This window comes from Podarcis gaigeae, assembly GCF_964106915.1.
Source record: "Podarcis gaigeae genome assembly, chromosome: 9".
NCBI classification, from domain to species: Eukaryota; Metazoa; Chordata; class Lepidosauria; order Squamata; family Lacertidae; genus Podarcis; species Podarcis gaigeae.
This window is the reverse complement of record NC_139685.1, coordinates 57,673,155-57,700,310: the sequence shown is the minus strand read 5'-3', so window position 1 is coordinate 57,700,310 and position 27,156 is coordinate 57,673,155. Positions and strand designations below refer to the sequence as shown.

The 27,156-nt window shown below is 44.3% G+C and overlaps 1 protein-coding gene and 1 long non-coding RNA gene across 2 annotated transcripts in view; both read right to left on the bottom strand.

The window, feature by feature from the left end:
• CXXC4 (CXXC finger protein 4) overlaps positions 1 to 13,705 on the bottom strand; it is a 53,779-nt gene extending 40,074 nt beyond the window's left edge. The window contains exon 1 of the mRNA XM_083756741.1: positions 12,505 to 13,705. Coding sequence (XP_083612867.1) covers positions 12,505 to 13,683 — 1,179 coding nt within the window. The 5' untranslated portion in view covers positions 13,684 to 13,705. The remainder of the gene's footprint in view (positions 1 to 12,504) is intronic.
• Positions 13,706 to 13,832: 127 nt separating this feature from the next.
• On the bottom strand, positions 13,833 to 26,758 carry LOC310852897. The gene is made up of 4 exons (XR_014568396.1): positions 26,520 to 26,758; positions 23,365 to 23,452; positions 16,661 to 16,746; positions 13,833 to 14,053 (listed from the first exon to the last, which is right to left on the bottom strand). It is a non-coding gene; the product is annotated as an uncharacterized lncRNA (long non-coding RNA).
• Positions 26,759 to 27,156: the final 398 nt, after the last annotated feature.

Below are 27,156 nucleotides of genomic sequence, written 5' to 3'. Positions count from 1 at the left end.
TTACAAAATAATAACCCCCTCACATCTCAAACAACTCCAAGGCCAAGTTTAGCACATATTTTTTAAAATCCACACACTGCAATCCTATGCACACTTACCTGGAAATAAGTCTTATTGAGAACACTGGGACTTTAGTAAGTAGATCAGCTCAGAGTGCACAACTTTGAAGTGCACAACTTTATAAAAAGCCAAATATATTGCATAGTACATGGGAAGGCTTCCCAATTCACTACAGTACAGTCAAGACTTCTTTGCTTATTTAAGCAAACCATCCATTGACTTGGGGAGGAGAACTCAGTAAATTCTGCATACTGCTAAATAGATCAACCAAGTTCTGCTCTTCTATAAGTAATTAAAAGGATAGAAATGTTAAAATTCACTAGTGTTTGTGGTTCCTCAGCTGCCAGTCTCTTCCCAGTCAGCTATGTGTGAATCCCACAAATATCAGTGGGAGTTGTACATAAACTAAATCTATGGCCTTTAAAACTGGGTATTGTTTCTGTTTGTTACTATGCTATATATTTTTTGGGTTTTATATTGTAAACTGCCCTATGATCTTTGGGTGAAAGGAGGTATAGAAATTTAATAAACAAAACAAATAAATAAAACTGTGTGCAGCCTGCAAACGTTAATGAAGAAAAATAGAAAAGATAGCATTCTAAAATAACAGAAGACTCTTAAGAATTAATACTGTAACTTTCATCCAGATTAACTCAAAGAAGTAAACTAATTGGTTTAACCACTCCTAAGAACGTAGGAAACCAGTTTGGGTCCAACAAACACACACACTGATCTATCTTGCCAAATATCACATAAGGCTGCTATTGGGTTGGATCCGAAGAAACATGAATGGACAAAAGAAATATATTACTGATGTTCTATGAATGCTTGTGCAAGCTAATGGGGTACTCATAGTGCAGCATCAATACGAGAAACATGGCATATAAGGAATACACAGGTTGTAACATAGGGATGGGGAACCTGTGGTCCTCCAGATATTGCTGGATGACAACTCCCATCACTCCCTGATCACTGGTCATGCTGGTTGGGGTTGATGGGAGTTGGTGTCCAACAACTTCTGGAAGCCTCAAGTTCCCCATGCCTGCTACAACATTTTTAAAAAAATCTAGTGGCCCATTAAAAAGTCTTAAGCATTTGTGCAAAACAAATAACTTGTGCAAACTTAACAGTATGTCTGGATTTGGGGTCGTTTTTCTCATGCAACCCTCATCTGCTTGGTTGATGCTATGGCCTGTCGGCTATGCAAATAAAGTCTATTCTATTCTATTCTATTCTATTCTATTCTATTCTATTCTATTCTCATCTGCTTGGTTGGCAACATCCACAGTCCTTATATGAGCAGAAGAGATGAGTGGATCATGTTATGAGTTGCATTCAACTAACATTTACTCACAGTAGAAGAAGAGGAGGAGGAGGAGTTTGGATTTGATATCCCACTTTATCACTACCCTAAGGAGTCTCAAAGCGGCTCACAATCTCCTTTCCCTTCCTCCCCCACAACAAACACTCTGTGAGGTGAGTGGGGCTGAGAGTCTTCAAAGAAGTGTGACTAGCCCAAGGTCACCCAGCAGCTGCATGTGGAGGAGTGGGGACGCGAACCCGGTTCACCAGATTACGAGTCCACCACTCTTAACCACACTGACTCTCACAGTAGACCCATAAATATTAATGGGCTTCAGATAGTCATCACAGCTACACATTTCAATAGATCTACACTGAGTATAAATTAGTTGAATATAACCCTGTGTTTATTTCCCACATTTTATGTAGGAAAGGATGTTTACCAATGCCACTCCACTTTTTGCATCAAAGTTACAAAACCCTGACTTTGGTGGGGTTAGCACTCACTTGAACTGAAAGTGACACAGTGTTAATTATAATGTCTTATTTGTCTGTTATATCTAATTATTGGGACACATGCAGCTTCTGAAGTCCATGCACTGTCTGAAATGAATGAAACTTTTTAAAAAATATAGGTGATATGAATATTCCAAACAAACTGAAAATCTCAGTTTCTGCATCTCTGGAAAGGAAACAGTCCTAAGAATGTTAATCTGCAGAAAGAACAGTTCTCTCCATTCATACTTCTGTCTGGGGTACCTGGTGACCCTCTGGGCATTTTGGATAAAGGAAATTGTACCTAATTTACAGCAAACTCCAAATATATGTGTCACAAGCACAAAGTGAGGCAAATTCCAAACAGTAAAGGAAACAGATACAATATCACATATGCTTCACACACAGCATAGTTGTGGAATTTACTACCACAAGATAGTAACGGCCTGCAACTTGGATGGATTTTAAAGGGGCTTAGACAAATTCATACCAGCTATGAAGACTTTATTATAGGAGGCAGAGCAATTCTGAATACCAGTTGCCAGTGATCACAACTGAGGAGAGGGCTTTTGTGCTAATTTCCTGCTTATTGGCTTCTTAGAGGCTTCTGGTTGGCCTCTGTGAAAACAAATTACTGGGCTATGTGAGTGTCTGGTCTCATCCTGCTGGGCTCCTTCATGTGCTTATGTTCCTAGATTGAACACACTGAATAAAACTTGGTTTGTCTAAACTAAGGCTGCGGTCCTATGCATACTTACTTGGGAGTTTGCCCCATTGAAGTCAGTGAAACTTACTTTGAACAAAGTAAACTTACAGAAGACCAGACTGGCAAAATATAAGCAATAGAAGCACAGTGCGATTGTTCAATTTAGGTCCGTAATTTTTTCTGTAGAATGTGGCCATAGTCACTGGTCTCATTCAGACAGCACTAAAGCATAGTTTAGCCTTATAAGAAAAAGCCTCCTTCCCCTCCTTTGGTACAGTTGGAAGGATCTATTCAGAAGCTTTCACTTATTCTTAAAACTAAAAGCAACTTCTTGTGTCATGCAAAACTCAACAAACCATGGTTTATCTTTACAATGGTTTGTTGAAGCAATTCAAGGTTAGATCCTTAGCTTGCTTCAACTAACCATAGTTAAAAATTACCACAATTTAGGGTTCAGGAAACATGCTAAACTGCAGTTAATTAAAAATGGAAGTAGAAGCTTCCGATCTCGTGCTCATGGCCATAAATGGCAGAAGAAAGGGGATGCAGTGAGTGCATAGGTCCAGGATAAAATTATGTTTGCTCTTGTAATAGCTATGGTCCAGAATTATGTCTAAAGGCATTTCAGCTCTGGTGAAAAAGCTATCATCCAGGACTACAAAATGGAACCAAATGTTAAATTTATATTAAAGTTTAAGAACACAGCAACATATTTGACAAAGTTTGAATATATGCAAAGTTTGAAAATGCTTTTAAAAAAACACACAAAAAATCAAACTTGATTAAAGCTAGTCTGATATCAGTAGCTTCTTAATCTAAACTGTTTAAAATTATAATTTAAAATGTGGTGCGGGACAGAGACTCAAAACACGTAACAGCGCACCACACAGAAACTGCAAGAACAGATTGTTTTTAACAGATTTTATATTATAATATTTACTGTCTGAGTCACTAAACAATCCTCCTCAACCATCGTATTTTATAATAGTGAAGGGGCACTCTGTGTGCCATGCTGGTTCCATTGTTGAACCCTAACCCAGTCAGCTGACTGCTTAAAATAGTGTTGTGCCAGAATTTGTCCTCTGATTGCTGGAAAAGGTTTTCTTCCCCTGCAAAAGTAGCTTCCACTTTTCTGCTTCATTCTTGGGGGGGGGGCATTAAAATTCCTTTAGAATTTCAGCAGGTAAGGGATTTTGAGCATACCTGCTTGTTGCAAGGTGTATATTTTCTTCCATTAAACTTTCACCCACCCAGTGCTCTGAAGTCTTCCCAGCTGCCCACATTTCCTGACCTTAAGAGTGGTTTTCTAATGGTGTCTTCTCCTGAGCTTTGGCCGAAGTGTGGGCACCCAGGAAGATAGCATAGTAGTGCAGATCATTAGAGAACTTGCAGAAAGGACACTCACAAAAACCCCTCAGCCACCTCACACTTAAGACAAGAATTTCACCGATGTTTCATCTCTTCCTTTGACAATTTCAAAATGCAATTACTTTTCTCACTAACTGATGGAGAATGGTGGGGAACTGGACAAACATTTTGAAACAACACTAATTTATAGAGTCTTTCCTTTTTTCTAAGAATCTAAATTCATGTGTAAACTTAAACTTTGGGTAGTACATAATACATTTTCAAATTAGACATGAGCTTATAGAACAACTGAGCAGTCTCTGAAGTTTTACTGAAATGGGATGAAGGATGCTTGCAGTTTATAAAAGTAGTCTACTGAAAATCCATTTAATTTCAGCATGTATTTCAAATATTTCATGAATTGGGAGGGAGTTGTCTTCCTTCTTTCAGGGCATTTATGTACTACAGTTGATTAACAGATGTGCCAGCAGATAAGCTACTAAAAATTGTTGTGGGCTAGCAACTTTTCTGGAATTATCTACATTCATATATACCGGTATATAAATTGGATTGCCTTCTGAATGCAGAAGAAAAGAGTTTGGCATTTTTCTGTGCACAAACCCAAAGGAACTCCATCCACATTAACTGAGACTGAACAAAACAAAACAAAACTACACTCTTATAGAAATTCCTTTTCACTTCAAAGTGGTTTGTTGGGGGCAAGTTTCCATGTTGTACGCCTACTTATAATCACTAATGCATACACAGTACATGCACCCACAACTATACATGTTGCAGTGTACTTTTGTGGTTTGCTTTTATTTGTTGAAAAATATCATGCGTAGGAATTGGTGAGAAAAGAGAAAACTGAATGGAGGGGATTAAATTTCAGCTGTCTTTAAGAGGATATCAAGTCCTCTAAGGGTTTTAAAGATCAAGGGGCCATTAGAACAGCTGATCAGCAAAAAGACTCTAGATCTGATCCTGCTGCTTAATCCATTGGTCTGACATTGCCAGGTGCACAGTGACTCCCATGACAATATTTAAAACCTCTTGAATTCCCCCCCACACCAAACTCAAAAGAAATCTCAAGTTCACAAATGAAAATCCAGTGGTTCCATGAAAGATACAATAAACCTGATGAAGCTGGGTAGCAGTCAAAGTTTAGGGTGAATTCAGTTCCCATTAAAGTCAGGAGGGAGACAAACATCACATTAATTGCCACAGGCATTGCTTCATTATTTCAGAAAATATGCCTTGAAAGTAGGGAGATGCACAGCTCTACTGTGAGCTCAAATGGCTGCAGTCTGCTTATTAATTCAGGATCCACACACTATTTTAACGGACATATTGTACACAATGTCGAGGCAGAGTACAAAAATGAAATTTGGGTGGTTTATAAAACAAAACCCTGCCTCTGCTCACAATGAAATTTGTGACTACAAGTACCCAATTTAAGGGGGGGGGAGCCCAACTGTACACCAATCCATGTTTGGTTTAGCACTTGACAGACAAAACACTTAACAGCTAAGGTACATGCATTTTAGCTCATTTTAGCTTAACAGTGGCATAGCGTGGAGGGTGCAGGGGGGGCCGGCCACACCAGGCGCAACATCTGGGGGTTAGGGGGCGCAAATCCACGGGTTAGGGGGTGCAAATTACTTGCCTTGCCCCGGGTGCTGACAACCCACGCTACGCCACTGCCCCCTAAATGTTGCTGAATTCTAACACCCATCAGCCCCAGCCAGCATGGCTGATGGTCAGGGCTGATGGGAGTTGGAGTCCCACATTATCTAGAGGGCCACAGATTCACCACAACCGTTTTGAGTTATATTTTTCTATCCCATGATGAATACCAAGGGCATTTCCAGGCTGTCACTATTTCCAGGTGGTATCCAATCACAAACCAGCAAAAATCATAGAGTTGGAAGGTACATTGAGGGTCATCTAGTCCACCCCCATGCAGTGATGGCATCTTTTGCCCCATGTGGGACTTGAACCCACAACCCTGAGATTAAGAGTCTACCAGTCTACCAACTGAACTATGGGCATGCTAAACTGACTCTACCATTATAGATGACTGGGAGTTCTTACACTACCAACCTGTTTCCCAAAAATAACTTTTTGCGAGAAGAAAAATGACAGAGAAATGCTTAGACAGAACATCGTCTAGCCTCCCTGCAAACAAATCAGAGTGAATGTTCATTAAACAGGCAGTGTCATCTAAATGCCCTGCGAACAAATGAAGGTGATTCTTCAATAAACTGGTCATTTGGAAGTGCCTCCCAATTGGGTAGAATCCGGCCAATACAGCAGCACATTCTGCCATAATGAAACTTTCACTAACAAGGATTGATCTAAAAATGTTGGAATATGAGGCTGAGCAGGAGGCCCTATGTTCCAGTGACTTGCCTTTTTACATGGTTTCAAGTAGCGCAAATCAAGACAGAACACCAAACAAATACAGGTGTGTTGGCTGAATATTTTTCTCCCTGTGGCACAGCCTAGCAGCCAGAAAGCAGACCAGCTTTTCTGCTGATTTCCAGTTAGCTACCCTAATCATGTTAGCAGCCTGTTCCATTTTTGTCTCCCATAATCTCCCTGCACAGCTGATTGCCATCACAGAATGCAATCTACAGCTACGGAAAGGCAAAAGAGGGAAATATCCCCTCTGAGACTCTTCCTAATTGATCCCTATCCACAGAGCTCAGTGGAGTTGCATTAACAACCTTCCCACTCCCCAGAAAAACAAGGAGCAGACAGTGTAACACCAGCTACAGGACCTTTCCCCTCCCTAGTGGCTACAGCAGATGATGCTACATTTTTAAGGGTCAGAGACTGCTGCTACTTTCATTTCAGTCAGTAGGTCAAATTCTGGTTCTCAGTCAACTCCTTTTCAAATACCTCGTTGGTATAAATAAAAGCAGTTATGTTCCTCAGTGTTAATAAAAACAAAAAACTATGGCCCTGCACTCTGAAGTGAGGCCATATCCTAGTTTGGAAGTTCAGTCCCATTGATTCCTATGGAACATATTTGGAAGTTATCATGGAGCTTACTTTTTTAATGTGTTTAGAACTGAAGCCTTAAAAAAGATTTAATACTTGGAATAAATTGCCATAGTGAAAAATTTAATAACCAAAATTAGATATTTAACAACATGGAGGTTTAATATGACCATAGTCATTTTGTTTAAGAATCTGTTTTGAAACATTATGGCTCAATATGAGATTGCCTGTCTTAGCCCTATACTACAGGAACTGGTTTGGAAAGCAAAATGGGGCAAATGTGGGTGTCTTATTGGTAACATCAATAAGATTGGGCAAAATGTAAAATAATGGCAATCAAAACGAAGTGGAAGCAGGCCCTTTGATTTTTCAAAGTGTGAGAGAGGCAATGTTGGCCATGCCCCTTAGTCTATAATTTACAGTAGAAATTATATTAATGTACACTAATGGGAAGCAAATAAGTAGTCTCTCTGGATAAATAATGATTATGCCTTTTTAAACATACCGTAAATCTAAATGAACGCTGTGGATGGGTGTGAATACACAGGGCTCTACATGACATCCATCTTATTTTATGCATTTGCTACTATTAATTGCATGCACTGAAATTTTCATATTATTATGTTACATTTTTAAAAATCACTCAGTCACTAAGTGCTCTTTGGGTGAGATTTATGTAAGAAAAATGAAATCAGATTTGTGTGTGTGTGTGTGTGTGTGTACACACACACACACAGAGAGAGAGAGAGAGAGAGAGAGAGAGAGAGAGAGAGAGAGAGAGGCAACTCTTTCTTCAAAAGCTTATGGGTCATGCATAAAATACAAAGATCTGAAGATGGAAACTTTTTGATCTTCTTGTGGCTATAAGAAATGCCTCCAAGTGACCAACAGTATCTTTTTCTGTGAACAAGAGAGTTGATTTCTTCCACTAACACAAGTGACTTGCCCTGGTATGTGTAAACAATGGGCAAATGAATTGCCCAGGTATGTGGCTAGCAACACAAATTAAAGTGGTTACAAACTTTTGCAGACTTCTCTGCATAAGAGAGGGGTAAGAGGCTTTAAGAGATGCCCCAAGACTTGCATCTCCTGCATACCTTTAGAAGGTGTACCATAGCACAGTGTCACAAAACATGCTATATTGTCAATGTTCCCATGTCCTAGGAAAACATGCTGATGCAAACACGAAGCAGGGTTGAACTTCATTGCTCCAATTCTAAACTCAGCAAGCTTAAAGCAGGAATGGGGAATCTGTAACCCTCCAGATGTTGTGGGAATTCAACTCCCCATCAGCTCCAGCTGGCAGGGCCAACGGCCAAGGATGATGAGATTTGGAGTCCAACAACACTTGGAGGACCAGAGGTTCCCTATCCCTGCTTTAGAGCTGGGGACCATTTCATAGATGCAAAAGACTTATGTGAGCAAAATATCCAGAGTTTATTGAAGTGAATAGGAAATCCTTCCTCTCAGATAGTTCTCTTTGTACACCAAAGTCTCTGCTTGCACACCAGAGCATTTGGCTTGGAGCTGTAACTGTATTAAAATCAAGTTCTATTAATATAAAGGAGAAAAAGCAGGGGAGGAAGCAGCTTGACTGGAGGATGGAATACATTGTTTGTAGCTTCCATTTCACGCATGTCCAGGTTTTCCAGGCAAGGTAGGGTGCATTTTATGCTAACTGGGAAACACCATTCAGAGCTTTTTCAAAACACACAACAGAACTGAAGAGCCCTACTTTTTCAGCCTCCTTTCAGACAGCAACCCGTCAAGACTGCAGCAATTCACCGCTGGCCCAAGCGTTGATTGGCAGACACCATGAGCCAATCTCAGCCTGAGAAGCCAGTTCAGCGGGGAGACTATTCTCACCCACCTGCAACCGCTGTGGAGGCGTCAGTTCAGTCCTGTAGGCCCTGTCAGTCTCTGACATGCTTCCAGCTGGTTGCCTTACAACCAGACCCGTGTTGCTGCACATGAGCTTTAAGCAGTCATGCTGCCACTCTTTATTATCCAATTAAAACAAAAAGGGGGGAAGGAAGGGGAAACGAAAAATAAGGGGGGGGGATAGTGGACCTAACTCGAACAGAAAATGAGTCGATTTAAACTTCTTTCTAACTGACAAGTAATGTGCCTATATGGATATTAGTCACATGCAATGATATCCTTTGCGACTGAATGGCTACAATCCACAGAAGTGAATGACTATTGGTAACTAGTTAGAAGGGGGTGGTTCCTTTCTTCTAGTTCAGGTGTAACAGCACAGTGTGTGTGTCAATAGGAAACAAGCAACAACAACAAAAGTTAAGGAAGTACTATTAAACCCATGCATTTTTACTAGCCATAGCTATTAAGCAGTTTTAATATGCAATGATCTCATATGACATGCTTGGGCAATTTTTGAAGGTGCAGGGCTTTCTTTGTCCAGCAAACAGAGAGTCCATCAAATGTACCTAGAGACACCTGCCAAATCTTCATTCATAAATCAGTTTCCACCCACTGCCTCATTGATTGGACAGATCAATAATCCTGCAGGATTTACATCCCTAAAGCCACATTACAACCGTACTTTATGGTATAGTTTTGAGCATCGTTGCTAGGAAGCAAAGCCAACTAAATTCATTGGGGCTTATTTCTGAGTACTTGGGGTGGGGCTATAAAGTTTAGGAAAAGTTCACAAAACAAGCTGCTTTTCAAAAGATTGCAGACTTGTTGAAAGCAGACCTGGCCTTAGCCCGGCAAAAATGTTCAGCTGCGACTAAGGCATGAACGAATTCTGAAGCCCCTACCCTGTGTCTCAAACCTTGCAACACTTTTGTAGGAATGTAAGGAAAACTAGAAGATAGGAAGAAGTGCTTATGTCTTCACATTTTGCTGCCAAATCCCCTTCCATTGCATCCTAAGCAGCGTTCTCTTAACCAGGGTGAGGGTATTTGCAGGCAAAAATTTGCTGGTGCAGGAAGTGTTAAGCACCTCTTTCCCTACCTCCAACATTCCCATTATTTTAGCAAATGTGGGTTTGGAAACATGCATTTGCCAAGACAACCATGTAGTTCATTGCTAAGGCCACAATGCCTACACACACTTACTTAGGAATAAGCCCCACTGAACATAGTGGGATATACTTCGAAGTTAACATGCATAGGATTAGATTCCCTATCAGTTTAATGCAATGGGACTTCAATCATTACCAAAGTTTCCTCACTAATCTGAATGAGACATTCAGCCCTCTCTTCCCGAGGTTTACTCTAAAGTAAGTCCCATGGTTTTCAATGTTGTGTACTCCTGAGTAAATGTGCTTAGGACTGCACCCTTTCCAAAGACATAACTAAACTAACTGAATTGGGGGGGGGGCATTGTCTACAGAGAAGAATCACAGAATTGCAAAGATTACATTTACTGCCACCAGGAAGAGAAAAATAAATTATGTTTGGTTATGGTTTAGTGTTCAAATCCAGCATTTACCGTTTATTGTAAAAATCACAATATACATTCTTTGAAATGTTCTATGAAATAAACAGGAGTGCATTCGCAACCCAAAATAACAGGCAAATCTATATACAACCGATTTCTACCATCTGAAGCGTAATCCACAGAGTGTGTTGTATTGATGTGACATCCATTTATCATATATGCACAATAAGCAGCAATGGGAAATGAAGAAGGAATGACAAATGCAATCTATGCATGTTTATGCGGAGGTAAGGTCCACTGCGTTCAATGGGGCTTACTCTCAGGAAAGTGTGCACGGGATTGCAGCCTGAGTTATTAAACTTTCCAAAAGGATAGTTCAATCTTGCAAAGGGCAAAGTAAAAAAAAAAAAAAAAAAAAGATCATCATGTGTTAGTTGGTTGTTTTTTTAAATGAGAACTTTTAACTTAGTGGTAACATTTAATGCCAGTGAAATGTATCCATTTATAGAACTCCTGTTGGTCACAGTTGCGAGTCTCACCAAGTTCCTAATTTGGGTGACTTCACATCAAGACTGGGGAACCTGTGGCCTTGCAAGGTGTTGTTGAGCAACAGGTCTCCCATCTTACCTGGCCATTGACCCTGCCCAGGCCACAGGTTCCTTATCCCTGCTTTACATCCCTCAGCCTATAAAGAACTTTTGGTACCATTTCAGCTCTCCCCAGCCACACACAGTCTCTTCCGATATGTTCATCTAACCAGCAACACTATAATTTTAATAATGACAGGGGTTTAAATATGATTACAAGTCTTTCCTCTTGTTTTCCTCCATCTAAAAATAATACCATTAGTCATTTTACACATTTTTTTTTCCTTCCCACACCCCTTTCTGCTAGACTAAATACATGAACTGCAATTTCCACAACATCCCCTCTTGGCTGTTGTTTTTGTGTTGTCTACCAAACTGGGAAACTTGTCTTTTACAGCTTTGTGATACATTGTCAATTCTGAGGACAAGATTCTTTTTAAAAATAAATGTATATACATTTCAATCACACATAATAACTTCAGTCATAGATGTACTTTTATCAAATTGTAAAACATACTGCAAAAGGGTTAAATTTTTTTGGTAAGGATGCATTGCAAAAAAGTATGTTATTCTTAGCCCAATTCACCAGCTGCTTTACCTTTACCACCAAATGTTTCCTTGCATCTGATAAACACCAAGTCACCCCTAAAGAGTCATCCTAAAAAATCAGCTAGCTATTAATTTGTTCCGAACTGATGACAATGGTAAAATTGGGGGTCAACTTTAAAAAAAAGAAAAGTTTTTTGCCCTAACCTCCAAATGAAACAAAACCCACACAGCACACACACACACACACAATAGGGTGGGGGTCCCTCCAAATGGCCACAATTTAAAACTTAAAAATAAATGCTTCATGTGCATTAAAAAATATTTCAGGTTTTCAAAAGATTCACCCTTCACCATTGGTTTCACATAAGTAAAAAATAGTTTACATGTCACCAGACAGAACTCTTTATAGCAACAGAAAAAATATACAGGATTTGTTCAGATCAATTTATAGTGTAATAAGCTCAACTTGTGTAGAAGTGTTTCTCTTTTTTTTTTTAATCTCCATATAATGATTTTTTAATATATAAAAAAATCCTTTTCTCTGATGTTAAATGATTATGTCAGACTTTTCTCTTTTCATTTCCACATAACAAAAGTTAGGGGGCTTCCTGATTCCACCCGCCACCACCCTTATTTTATTTTCCCTTTTCCATAGGACCAAAAGAAAAGAAAAAAACGAAAAGCGGGATAAAGTCCCTCAAAGTCCCCTGCCATAGATTTATTCCAGGGGACCTGCCACCCTATTTTTGACAAGCTGGGTTCCTGGGCGATCCAAAAACCAGTGGCTGGAGGGAGCTGGGGGGCTGGCTTGCGCCTGTGTTGTGTGTGTGGAGAGGCCCAAGCAGGGCCGAGGGAGAGAAGGCAGGGGGGGTCTCTCTCTCTCTCTCTCTCTCTCTCTCTCTCCCCACCTCCTCACAACCTGAAGGAGGCTTCAGAGAAGGGATGCTGCATCTTGAAACTAGACAAGAAGCACTGGAGCGGCGGGGGAAGGGGGTTCACGAGGGACGGCGGCAGGCTGGGAAGAAAGAAATCATCGCCTCTGACCTCTAGCGAAGTGCCAGGTTTTTTCTTTAGCTCTTCACATTTCCTAAATTTGCAGATCTGGTGTCCCGTTTTGCGGTTCCTGCAACTGCTGCACACGCCACAGTTGATGAGCCTCTTGCAGGGCACGCACACCCCGCACCTTTTCCTCTTCTTCTTGGCAGGGTTGCCTGCCCCTCCTCCGCCTCCGCCTCCCCCACCTCCTCCTCCTCCGCCCCCGCCTCCCCCTCCGCCTCCTCCTCCTCCTCCGGCGGCTCCCAGGGAGGAGGAGGACGACGAGGAGGAGGAATGGCTCTGCGGGCAGTCTGCCAGATTGGCAATTTGAAACGCGCTGTCTGTGACGGCTGCGGAGGCTGCGGCGGGGGAGTGCAGGGCTGTCATGACGATGACCCCGGGAGGTAATGAGATGCCCCCTAAAGCCGGGATAGCGGAAAAAGTCCCCACGCGCTCGGGGAGATTCATTATCTCCGCTTCGGCGGCGCCGCATTTGAGCTTGTTCATGCATTCGCCCGCCAAAGGTCTGCAGTGCTCGGGCGCCAAGGTGGAGAGGAAGTTGTTATTGGCCATTTGCAACGAGGCCTGCTCGGCCGGCGCGCAGCCCGGCTTGCCTAGGCGCTGCTGGGAGTCGCCGCGATGGTGCAGGCCGCTGGCCCCGGCCCCGCCGCCCCCGCCGCCGCCGCTCCGGCCGGCGGCGTGCAGCGACGACGACGACGACGACACCGACGACGAGACCACGGCGGCTGCCGCGGCGGCGGCGGCTGCCGCGGAGGAGGCGGCTGCGGCGGCGGCGGCTTTGCGGGCCGCCACTCCGCCGGCCACGGCCGCCGCCGGGTTGGCGGGGCCTCCGACGCCCGCGCCGCCGCCTCCCGCGCCGCTGCCCCACAGCATGGCGGTGGCGGCGGCGGCCGTGGCCGTGTCGCAGTTCCAGGGCGACATGCCGATGCGCGCGGCGGCGGCGGCGGCGGCGCTGGGGAAGATGGGGGTGGTGATGCGCGCGATTTTGGCCGCCTGCGGAAAGGCGCCGCCGTTGGTCTTGTAGAAGGTGGCGAAGGAGCGGTACCTCTCCATCTCCGAGTTGTAATCCACAAGGCTGTTGAGGGCGCCGTCGGGCAGATGGTTCTCCTTGGGCAGGCCCGGCGCCTCGGCGGTGGGCCCCGTCTCCACGCACACGTTGGTGTTCATGGTGCCCAGGGGGTGGGGGTGGTGGGGGTGAGGGTGAGGGTGGGGGTGCGGGTGGGCCTGGGGCAACAGGGTGGGCGGGAAGGAGGAGGACGACGAGGAGGAGGAGGAGGGGGGAGGGGGCGAGGAGAGGAAGGGGGGGCCGGGGAGGGCCAGGGGAGGGAAGGGCAGGGCGGGGAGGAGGGCCACGGGAGCCGTCGGGGGGGCCGGGCCGGGTGCTGGGTAGCCCGGGGGGTCAGGGGGAGGGAAGGGGGGGAAGCGCTGCCCTCTAATCCTCTTGGGGGGGCATCTCGGCACACGGCGAAGTCTTCTCAGGCAGCCTCTTCCTTTGCATCGTCGTCGTCGTCGTCGTCCTCCCCGGGAACCGTCGCAACTGAAAGAAAGAAAGTCATTTCGGGGGGAAAGTCTACGCAGAAGGAGGGAAAGAGGATCCGCGCGCGAGAGAGAGGACTGTCTGTGCGTGCGAGGGTTTTTTGTTTTGTTGTGTTCAAAAGACACCACACAACACACGCTGCGGGGAGAGACGGGGCCCGTCAGTCACCCCAGCTCGTTTGCATAACAATCAATAAAGACATGATCCCAGCCCAGCAGCCTCCTCCGCTCTCCGGCCACCTTCCCTTCACCTCCTCCTCCTCCTCCTCCACCCCCGCCGCCGCCCCCTCCAATCCCACCCCGCGGTAAATGCTTTAATAGCTGGGGAGAGGGAGGGAGGGGAGGGCGGGCTGACAAATGCCAGGGGAGAAGGGGCAACCGGAGTGCTAAACACATGCAAATGAGGGGTGGGAAAGGGCTCCCAATCCTCTCACCAGAGGGCATCGGAGCTTTAGGAAATGTGTGAAGGAGCCGGGTTGCCAGGGCAAGACGGGGCTGGAGAGCAGCGGGCTCGGGAGGAGAAAACCAGGCGGGGGGCGGGGGGGGGATGAGCAAAGGGAGCGCGAGGAGGAGAAGAAGAAAGTCTGTTCAGGCGTTAAAAAGTAGGAGGAAGCACAATGCCGCCAAGAGTTGACCTTCCTCCGTCGGAATATCGAGATTTTGTTTTGTTTTAACCTAGTTGGTTCTTTAGAGGATTAGCAGGAACTGTTTTCTGAATCTGGGGGAGGGGGGTGTCATCAGTTTGAATCACAGCTGGCTGTGTTGCAGGGTCCCTAGATCAGGTCTCTTTGGTAGAGGGGGAGCCAAGGTCCTTGCCCAGCCCCCCAAATTAAGTAAATAATAAAGGGACTGAGTTGAGGTGGGGGATATATATTTATATACACACATGCAAGGCAATTTCACAGGTTTGGGTATGAGATCCTGCAGCTGCAAGGGGACTGAATATCCACGCAGTCACTTAACATGCTACACAACCTTCAAGCCAGGGACGCTATGTAAAAAAAATCTAGATCTCAAGGAGGCACGCACCACCTCCCAAATACACTTTATCAGTCTTATTTTAAAAAAGATTTGCAAGGTATACCCCTTGCTGTGGGTTACCTACTCGCATCTGGGTTGTGGCTTTTTTTTTTTTTTATAGGCCATCCAATATCAGAGAGGGCGTATTAGTTTGTAACACTGGGAGAAGTACACTCTTCCAACCTTTAGGAAGTGAAACAAACCAAAAACCAAACTGGACACAATATATATCTTTGTCATCCAGAATGTGGTTCCACCTCCCACCAAACAATGTTTTTACTTGCAACATTCCCGTCTTTTTCACTTGTAAACAGAATATTAGGTCCCCCAGAGACACTAAGAAAGGACCCCAGTACAGTTTTATGCCTGATTCCTACAGTTGAAAAATAGTTATCAATTATACTAATTACAGTCATAATTAGACTAATGAACCATTTCTAGCCCATCCTACTAGCTGGGGGGGGGACTTCATCATTTAACTGCTGGGATAGACTGAAAAGCAGGGTTTTTGGTAAACTAATCCAGATTATGAGAGCAAATCTAGAAAGAAAGAAAAGTCACATCAGTCTTGTCTGGCAGATAGGGACCAACATGCATCTTTTAATCAGGGAAAGACCCTAATCACACTAGAGCCAGCTCTGCATTTTTACATCAGGGGGAAAGACTGAAACCACTGCTCCTTGTAAGGATTTGGTTGCAACAAGGAGGTCTTCTCCCTATTCTGAAAACACGCACAAAAACAACCCAATCACTGAAAAATTCAGTGTATGAAATAAGGCTACTTTTTAAAAAGGAAACGAAAGTATAACTTCATTTCCATTAACAGTAACTACTTAATACAAGTAGTTTTTCTGGTTCTGCATAGGCAATGCACTCACATTGGAAAAGATAGTGATAATGTTTGAGTAATAATAATAATAATAATAATATCACATAGGCTCTCAACAGAACACACTTCTATGCCCCATTTTCGTTGCATTTTAAATGTTTTTCCCACCTCCAGGAAACCCCTGCTACAATTTCAGCCTCTTCTCTCTTACCGCCACCACCAAATCCCCTTTCAAGGTTTACTGCTACCAGAAACGAGAAAATTATGGTGCCCACCAACCAGGTCATTATTGTTTAATCGATGCATCTCTGGAGCGCGAAAGAGGTGTCTAAGACGCAGCTATTGATTTTTCTTTTTTAATTTAAAACTATCGTGCGATTTTTTAATTTTATTTTTTAATTAAAAAAACCCCGGATAATTAAAAGCAGCTAAAAAGACTGCGATCTACTCGCTGCTTAAGCCAATGTGACTGTACATGTTCAATATTGCATATCTGCTCCTGCTAGAGACAGAGAGATCAAAGGTCATATTTAACATTCAGGAGGAGGGGCTGGTGCAGATTAATTAATAAATTAATACAGCAGCGCCTTTTATTGCCCAAGCCTAGCATTCATCTACTTTAACAACCCCAGCGGACCACAAGAAGGGGGGGTGGGAAGAGGAGAGGAGAGATAACAGGAAGGGGGAAGGGAGAAAAAAGAAAGAAAAGAGAAAGAAAAGGGGGGGAGGAAGGAGAGAGATCCAAAAACAATCACTTACCAGTCTCTGTATTTTTTGGGGGGGACACTTGGATTTTGCAGACGCTTAACCCGCCTGTCTGTCTTTAATTAGTTGCACATCACTCCCTAACACAAAGAAGAAGGGGGTGGAAAAAAGAAGAAAAAAAGAAAAAAAAAGGAAGAATATCCCGATGTGTCTTTGGCAGCTCCTCAATTACAACTTTGATACTTGTAAACAAACTGTAAAAGGGCGGTGATGAGGGAGGGGGGTCGGTGGGAAAGGAATAAAGACGCCGATCCACTAAGCAAATACCTGTAAGTGGCTTTCTTTTTTTTTTCCTCCTCTCTCTCTCTCTCTCTCTCCTTGTTGCAGAGAAAGGAGGAGGGGGGAAGGGAGGGGGAGAGAGAGGAAAGAGCAGGCACTGAATGTGTGTGTGTGCGCGCGCTTGTGTGTGTGTGTATGTGCGTGCGCGCGTGAATGTGTGAGAGCGCTTGGCTGTGCTGCTCGGTGGTCTCCTCTTCCTGCGCGTTGCGCTCCGTCCGTCTCTCCAGTCGCTGTGTGCGAGGGAGGGAGGGACGCAGCCGGGGGAGAGTCTCTCTCTCTCTTTCTCCCCCTCGCTCTCCCCCTCTCTGTTTGTGTGTGTGCCTGCGTGTGTGTGGTTGCTGGGGGAGGGGAGGGAAGAGAAGAGAAGAGAGACGTGGGGGGGGGGGGAGGGAGAGGGAGAGGCTGAGGCGCGCCAGGGAGGTGAGGAGGATGCAGGGATGTGGACACCTACTGATGATTGGCTGCAAATTACACCGGGAACAAGAGGCGCGCACGGGCCACTGCTCCGCTTTCCCTCTCCAATCCCCTCCCCCACGCCTCCTCCTCCTGCGGGCTCAACGCAGCGAGAGGCCACGTTTGGCCGCCCCTCCTTCCTCGACGGAGGGGCGGGCGGCGGCGGCGGCTGCGGAGGAGCAAGGGGGGCGGTGGGTAGGTGGGTGGGTGGGAAAAGCTGCCTGGAGGCTCATTTGTAAGGAGCAGGCACTTGCCGCGGACTCCAGCCTCTTTATTCCCCATTAACTTGCCTCTGTGCGTGCGTGCGTGCCGAGAGCGCAAGGGAGGCCGGGGGAGAGAGAGGGAGGAGCGGGGGGGGGGGGAGATGGAGAGAGGGAGGGAGAAGGGAGAGCGCGCGGGGGGTGGCTGGTGTGTGCGGGAGAGAGAGGGGTGGCGTTGGAGGGTGTGCTCCAGTCGACGGCAGGGAAGGCGAAGGCGAGAGAGTTCCTCCCCCAGCCGCAGCCTGAAGTGGAAAGGTCCTTGCTCTTTGGAGAAGGGTGCTCTCCACACCAGCACCCCTCGCCTCGCTCCCCCAGGCCCAGCCCCTCGCCCAGGCGCCCTCTTAACCATTTGCAGGCGGCCGCCGGCGAAGAGAAGCCGTTGGCTCTGGAGAGGCTTTTCGAGAGGAGGCGAGAGAGGGGAGGCGCTGCACTGGGAGGTCTCCCACTCGCGCGGAAAGAGCTCTTAACAACCCTGAATCCTAGAAGTTAAAGACCCAGGCGGCTTTATTCCTCCCAGCGCCTCCCGCCAAACGCAAAAAAGAGCCTCCCTCAGACTCCAGACTTAATCTCACAGAAATAATCCTGTACACCCGGCGCTGCCTCTGTGCCAGGAGCAGCAATAATCATCGCCGTCGATGATGACGATGATTAATAATAATAATAATAGTCTCCTTCGAAGGGTTTCTAGCAGCTGCTGAGCTTCCCCTTCGGAGGTGAAATCGTCCTGCGTAATGAGAGGGTTGCTCTCATTTTAAAGCATTCAAAAGTGTGTGCAGCTACAAAGTTTCTCTTTGGCTTTTTCTTTTGGAGACAAGGATAGAGGTGGCACTTTGCCGCAATGAATAGGCTAACATGTAGCCACGTTCGTGGTGTCGAATGAGCGTGTTGTTTCCGTGTAAAGGTCTTAAATGCTTCATTGTGGCACTTTACTGATGCTTAAGGTTTTTTGTTTAAGAGGAGCGAGGGAGGGAGGACAGGATGGCTGTAATACGTAAATATGAATATCTTGCACTAGTTTTACCTTATGGAAAAATGAGGACATGAATGCACTGTTAAATAAATTTAAGCTCATGCATGCCCAATGCTACCCAAATATTTCATTTCCATGATATTTGATAAGGGAGAAGGTAATTAAAAATATAGGCAACTTTGGAATTATATGGACTGATGAATCAAATTCATTATATTCCATTTAAAAGCTTAATGGATACCCACTGATACCTAATAAAATTACTAGAAGCCTGTAGAAACCTATGAACCCAACCCCATATAAATCAAGAAATTGTGAAATAATTCCTCCACTTTGCCCCTTGCCACTTCTCTCACCCACTGCAACCCTATTATTTCCTCCTTCAGATCTCACTTCCCTCCAAGGTCCCAACTCACAAACCTATTTTTCCCTGCTCCCTCCTACTGTTAATTCTTCAAATATCATCACCCGCACCCTACTTCTTTCTCCTTCACCTGACATCTCATTTTTCACAAGATCCTAACCCCAGCCTCATTCTTGCTCTCTCTCCTTCCTAGAATTCCATTATACCCCTCCTAATTCTCAACCTCCTAATTCTCAACCCCACTTTTTCTCCTTCCTTCCTAAAACTGATATTCCTTCTTTTTATCCCAGATCTCACATTCTCCTGGAATTCCAGTAGGATTCTCCCTATTTTCCCCCTGCCTCCTACACTACACCCTTCCTCCTCCAATTTCCAGAACCTGGCAGCACTCTTTCTCCTTCTTCCTAAAACCATCCTCACAATATCACATAAAATGTACTGTGCTATATCCACTGCTTCTCTTTCTCTCTTAGAGTCCACCTTTATCTCACTGCCTCTTCCCAGAAAATACCATGCTCTTAGCAAGGCTTCACTGCTGCAATTGCAGTGTAATATATCAGCTACTTGTATAGAGCCTATTCTCATAACTTCTAGTGTTTAATCCAGAAATCCTGACATGATCAAGTGGCAACCAACTGGCTGTTCCACCTGGCCACCAAATCTATTCTATTTGGCTTCTGGTCGCCCAGCTGAGCATTGACCATTGTAAAGTATGGCTGCCCGAGAGTATGGAAGAGATTTATTCCAAGTCCCCTCACCCTGTGCCCTCCTTCTTTATGGACTTGACCCAGCAATGCAGCTACAGCTATTGATGACCATTTCAGTTCTCTTAAGTTTCTCTAAGTTTCTCATTTTTCAATCTTAAAGTCAGTTCTCTAATTTCTTCAGCAATTTGCATCTTTATTTTATTCCTAATGGAACTTTGTCAACATTTAAGCAGAGCCAAAGTTTGCGCATGCAATCCATTATCTATCCAGGTAAATTTGTGATACAGAAGCCCACTTCTGTACACAAATGGCTCCTAGCTAGTTTGGGGAAAATGTTTTTAGGCTCAAATTAATCTAGGGCATTAACCTGATTCGCACGTATGCTAACCATGGTTAGTGTTAACCATAGTTAACATGAAGCGTAGTCAATAAACCATAGTTAAAGCTGAAGCATCTGGCAGACAATCACTTATTGACTTCTTATCCCACACAGCAGCTGAACTTTGAGAGTGATTTGAATTTTTTGCTGCCCTTCCTTCACTTGTGGCTCTCTAGCCTTTTGGTGGTGATAACTCCTTAACCATGGTTAAAGAGGAGGTCTGGATTTTCTCATAACAGTAAGCTGAGGTTAAATGTTAACTATGGTTTTATAAACCAGCTGCAAACATTGGTTAAGAAGTTACCTCTAACAACAGTTAATAAAACATAGTTAAGCTACTGGGCTGGGTTCAAACACTAAGACATGGTTTAATAAACCATGGTGTAATGCCATGTGCGAACCAGGACACTTTTTCTCTGAAAGCAAAAGTAGCTTGTGTACAAGTGTCTGTTGCTCTCATGGTTCTTTGAACAGCCTTATGAGGTCAGACTAGAAGTACCAACAGTTCACCAGCTATATAGGACAGTCAGGGCAGTGGCTAAGAGCTAAGGAGACCTGAGTGATATTTGCCTATTCATTATATTTCAGCCTAACCCACCTCACATGGTTGTTGTGAAGATAAAGGAGAGGGTGAAACCAGCCCTAGCTGCTTGGAGGAAAAGTGGGGCAATAGAACACCCACGTGGAAGGTTTTCTTAGCCTGACATCTGAACCTTTGCTAAAAATAAATCACTGGATGACGTTTGCAGGACACAGCTCTTTCATCTTTATCATAAACACATTTCGTGAGAATAAATCCTATTCATTTCCTGTGGAACTTATTTTGGCATATGTGCTTAGAGGCAGCCTCAGAGGGAGTTCTCCTTGACAGCTGGTGCCAGGGCTCCAGGCTATGGATTCTGTGTAAGGAAACAGATAGCAGAACAGTGTGGAAATGAAATGTTCACTACATGGATAGGTTTAAATGTGCATTGACTTGAAATCATATTGTTTATGTAGGTGTCTCCATGTTTCTTTTGTGGTCAATAGCACTGATGGCTAGCCGAAAGGACTTTTTAAGCAAACACACTATCTGCATTTCTTGAGGTTTAAAATGCAAGTGCCCCACCCAGAAGTTCATGGACTTCTCTTGGAAACACCAGCAGGTAAAAAAGATAAAGGTAAAGGACCTCTGGACAGTTAAGTCCAGTCAAAGGCAACTGTTGGGTTGCAGCGCTCATCTCACTTTCAGGCCGAGGGAGCCGGCGTTTTCCCACAGACCACTTTCAGGGTCATATGGTCAGCATGACTAAATCTTTTCTGGTGCAACAGGATAGCTTGATAGAAACCAGAGCGCACAGAAATGCTGTTTACCTTCTCAGCACAGTGGTACCTATTTATCTACTTGCACTGGCATGCTTTCGAACTAGGTTGGCAGGAGCTGGGGCAGAGCAACGGGAGCTCACCCCACCATGGAAATTTGAACTTCCAACCTTCTGATCGGCAACCCCAAGAGGCTCAGTGGTTTAGACCACAGCACCACCCATGTCCCAGCAGGTAGATTTGTGTATGTGTGTGTGTGGATTCTGTTCTCAGATTTTTCAGAGGAAAACACCTTGAAACAGACTTTCAAGAGGTAAAAACAAAACAAAGCACATATTCGTTTAATAAAACATTAATCTCCAACCCATGAACTTGGATCCTAACTTTCCTTAGATAAATAGAACAAGAGTTTATGGTCACAGAACAATGCTTTCCCTCTGCTTTCCCCCCTCTGTGTACCTCCCTGGAGGTGGATGGACCATGGCAGAAGATCCTGATGGAAATCAACCCCCACCACTTTCAACATGGATGGAGGAGTAACTTTGGATGCAAGCCATAATGTGTTAACATTCAGAATTTCAAAGAATATTAGAAGAGTTCTGCTCTGTTTGTTTTTTTAAAATATCAGTCAAATGTAACTTACGTAAAATCTGGAAATGTACACAACTCTGAAGTTTTGTCCATTTTCAGATTATACTTTCAGATCAGTGGCCACTGGCTACAATCCAGCAAAAAATCCAAGCATCCTTAAAAACTTACTGAACTCGGTGGACTTCAGAGTGTCTTACTCTGATGATGCCTCCTAACCTATTTAGTTTGTGAATGCATTTATTTCAGTTTGGATTTTTAGCCTGCCCATTCTTCCTAGACCAGGATACAGAAAAGCAAATGAACAGATAATTAATTCAATGAATACTGTTTAACTAACAATCAAAATCAATCAAATTAAAGCCTAACAAATGTAAATTCCTCACATCTGTTTAACCCTCACTAGTTCAAATAATAATAATAATAATGAATACTTGCATCACTTCTGGAGGGGGGGAGGAATCAGATTTAAGAGATTCTTCAGAGGAAGGGAATTTCGCAGTTATGAGCCATCAAAGAGAGCTATTATAGACACTTGGTCACTGCCCAAATGGTGCATAGGTTATTAACCAAGGTTCACACTCGTGGGTATGGACGGATGGACCTATTAAAGTCCAATCCATCCAAATTCTCAGAGGAGACTAAAATGCTTACAAATCTGCCTGGAAATACACACTTAAAAAAAAAAAGAAGTACTTATGAGGTGGTCTAAGTGTTATCATTTAAAAGTCATTTAAAAGTTTTAAAATTGGGTATCCAGCCTTGTATAAGATTTCCTTTTGTAGAAATAATAATAATATCAAACTCTTGGGAGCATTGTAGATTGCCAAAAAACAGCATGAGAGAGAACTGGCTGTATATACATACTTTACGAACTTTGAATGCTGCTGTTTTTATTGCCACTTTCGTTTACTGCAGCTTCTTTGTTAAAATTAACATTCAAAAGGGGCCAGACTGAGATAAACTGCTGTTGCTCTTTTGACTTCTCTGGAAATACACATAGGAGGCGACCAGAGATTCAGGGATTTATAATTAGGGTTGCAGCATTTCACAGATTAATAAGCAAGATAATTGATTAAAAACCATTTGAACTGGCAGAAAATGTCCCCCAACTCATCATGCAAAATATTCTCTGAGCTTTTATTTTTACTTATTTACTTATATTTACTTTTACTTATTTTATTACATTTGTATATCCCAAAGTTTCTCCACTGAGCTGAGTGTATATTGTTCCCCACACACCTCATTTTTCAAATCCTTACAAGAATCCTGTGAGGTAGGTTAGGCTGAGAGATAGTGACCAACCCAAGGTCACTCAGTAAACTTGAACCTGGGTCCCTCAAATCCTACTCCAACACTGTAATCACACCACCATGCTGGTTCTGAAAGTACTTACAGAAGCTGGAGACCACAAGCACCAACCTAAAAGAAACATCTCCTCCTTCCCTCACACGCAGGATGGAATCCTTCATCAAAGAGGATGTCTAGTGTAAGAAATGGGCATCATCAAAAACCATTTCCCCCTTTCAGAAATCTTGTACTATTTAATTGATCTCTGGCTTATATAGTTAATCAAATAAGGTTTCACTAATCAGTTTAGAATTAATTAGTGCCTTTATATCCCAACTTTCCTCCATTGAGCTCAAGGTGGGGGGGGGGGTTCTAACCCCCTCCCTCATTTAAAACCCCCCCGAGAAAAAAACCCCAGTGAGGAAGGCTAGGCTGAGAGGCAGTGACTGGCTCTAGGTCACTCAGTAAGCTTCATGACTGAGTGGGGATTTGAATCTTGGTTTTCCAGGTCACAGTCTGACATACTAACCACTACACCACACTGGATTTCCACCATCACTCCTTTTTTCTGTACTATTTCCAATTCCTTCAGCTTTCCTCAACTTAGGGGTTGCCAACATGGTACCCTCCGGGCATCTTGGTCAGCTCTTTGCATTGGCTATTGCTGAATTGGGCTGATGAGAACTGTGGTCCAAAACATCTGGATGGCACCATGTTGGCTACCCCTGCCTTAAGCAATGCCTTTACCACTGCAGTCCTCAAGTTTTGAGATCCAAAGATGATGCTCCCCTACCAGTTCCATGCTTTTAGGGCAGGGATAGGCAACCGAGTGTCCTCCAGATGTTGTAGGACTCTAGCTTCCATCAGACCCAACCAGCATGGCTAACAGTGGATAGTGAGACTTGTAGTCCAACAAGAGCTGGAGGGCCACAGCTTTCCCATCTCTGATCTAGACCATTCAGAGTTTTCATATGGAAAGTGAAACTAAGTGCAGAAGTCCAATTAAAAGCTACCCAGCGCTGGGTGCAATGGAACCTCCCATGTCCTCCAGATGCAACATTTAATGCCGTCCATATGGCAAGCCCCTTTGCATTAACAGCCCATGAGCTGTTACTTAGCAGCAAATTAATAATAACTGCATTGCACTGTTCTCAGTAGTCCTTGTATGTTTCTTCCACCAGAGACTGCTCCAGATAAGAGGACGCCAACTTTGCTTCCCAAGGTATAGTCTTTTCTCAGGAGATCACATCATTTTAATATTATAATTTTTTAAAGACATAGTCTGCTTTCTGGTTCAGTAAATGCCTCTTTTTTTAATCTCTCTCGTGCACTCAGAGCCAGGAGAGGCAAGTAAGGCACTGCAGCCCCACCAGCTCACTCTGCCTTCAGTCATCTCCCAGCTGCCTACCTCCTTCCTTGCAGCCAGTCTCCTCCACCTTAGTTTCAGTGCTGCGTTTTTAGAGCTTGACAGGGAGGGATATGGGGGCATAAGCGGAGCTAGTTGGCTCTGCCTCTCATTGCCTCCAGCTCTGCTAGTTATTTGCTCTGGCGGTCTGGTGCCACCTGCTGTTTGCCTCCCTGCCTCCCGCCCTACTGGTCCTAAAAAGGTAAAGGGACCCCTGACAATTAAGTCCAGTCATGGACGACTCTGGGGTTGCAGTGCTCATCTCGTTTTACTGGCCAAGGGAGCCAGCGTTTTTGTCTGCAGACAGCATCTGGGTCATGTGGCCAGCAGGACTAAGCCACTTCTGGTGAAACCAGAGCAGCACACAGAAACACCATTTACCTTCCCGCCAGAACAGTACCTATTTATCTACTTGCACTTTGATGTGTTTTCAAACTGCTAGATTGGCAGGAGCTGGGACCGAACAATGGGTGCTCACCCCATTGTGGGGATTCGAACCGCTGACCTTCTGATCGGCAAGCCCTAGGCTCTGTGGTTTAGACCACAGTGCCACCCATGTCCTAATGAGCATTAATTTCCACTGTTCATAGCCATATTCAAGGAATATGAGAATGGGGAGGGGGGAGAGTATCCATTTAAAGAGTATCCATTTAATGGCATGCTATGAATATCATGCTTGTGAAGGGCATAGGTTAAAGTTGCAAATGCAAGCGCACTAACTTAGAACTCAGCTCCATTTAAATAAATGGAGCTAAAATGCCATTAGAACTGTGAAGTTTTATTTAGCCATTTATTTAGTCTAAAAACCATGTGCCACCAGCTAGACCAAAAGTAGCTCTCAGACTGACTGAACAGCAAAATATTTAAATATTTGGAATATTAAAACCATTTAAAATGAATTTTTAAAAACAAACAAACAAAAAACCTCACAGTGTTAAGATCAGGCAGACACATAAGGAAACATTTTTTTACTCCTTCAAAGCATCTAGTAAGGTGGCTAGATGATCCTTTCTCATCAGGGAGTCCATAGGGAGGGTTCCATCATAAAGATGAGCTCATACTCTGAACTCAAGGAGAACCAAATTTGGACCTAGGACATTCCATGCTCTTTCTGGCATCAATTCCAAATACAACGAGGCACCAGATTTGGGGAGGTGAGTAAACCTTATGGACCCAATGCACCCTCACTGAAGGATGGAGCTGAAAATCTGGGCAGAGGAGATATAGGCAAACTACATTAACTGAAATTTGCTTAATGGAGATAACAGAACCAGCCCAGCCCATAGGCATGATAAGGAAATAAATCTCACATTTTTGTTGCTGTTTCCAAATCAACTATCCCTTTCTTCCTCCACATATCCAAATTACTAACTGTCACACGCAGACGCAAGCCAGTGGCTTCCAAATGAAAATGAACAACTTGTCACCCGACAACTAACAATAAGTGTTTTAGCCTGCTGTGACACTGCCCTCCCGTTCCCTGCAAATGCTTATTAATGACAATACTGTTTTTACGGCATCCATTACTGCACCGCTGAGAGGCGCCCTAAGGCAGCAGTTTTCAAACCAACTTTTTGGTGGTCTCAGTTTGCAGCCATCAACACTTATTAACTACGCTGTTTGTTCTAACAAGGAACACAGGGCAGGTGCCTTGCAAGGTTTCTCCAGCAACGGTCAAACCCTGGGTAATCTGGTGCTTGGATCCCTGTTTTGTACGCATGTGCATATATATATAATTATTCCCTCTCCATTAGTTGAACCTTGTAAACCAGCTGCCTAATCGATTAAGGTGAAGGTTGACTTAGGGGAGAGTTGAGTGTCAACCAGCCCAGAGAATCTGAGGGCCTCTGGCATACCTGTGAAGATGGATGCTTTTATCCCAGAGAGCATCCTTGTTGTGCTCATCTTTCAGAGATTTGTGTGCCACACATTCCTTGCCACTTGGGTCAACCCTGTCTTGAACATCAACCTTTCACTTAGTGTCAGCTTTCCTTGCCTGCTCCTTGTCTGAAATGTTACTCAGGACCAAGCTACGGGCCAAATCCCACTTGCGTAGCACTGCAGGTAACTCGCTGCTTGCTGCATCGAACACATCAAGTCTGAAGGGGACACCAACACATGTATCCAAACACACAGGAAACATGGGCACCCTGTCCCATTTTGCAGGATCAGTTCCAGCGAATGATGCCTGAATATGTGGACAAAAGATTTCCACCAAGCCCTCTTTCCCTCCCTGCCCTCCCAACAATTTGCTGCCCTTTCTCATGACATCCAACTTCCTCTACCTAATGGTAGGGCAGGCTCTAACAATGGAGAATGATGTGCCTCAAGACCACAACTGTGTTTAGCGGCACTAAACTGGCATGAAGGAAATAAACAAGCAAGCCCCCGTTTCTGTCAGCTTCACAACCTGTCTAAGATCATGGGTGGGGAACTTGTAGCCCCTCAGATATTGTTGTCCTATCACTCCCATAATCCCTGAGTATTGGCCAA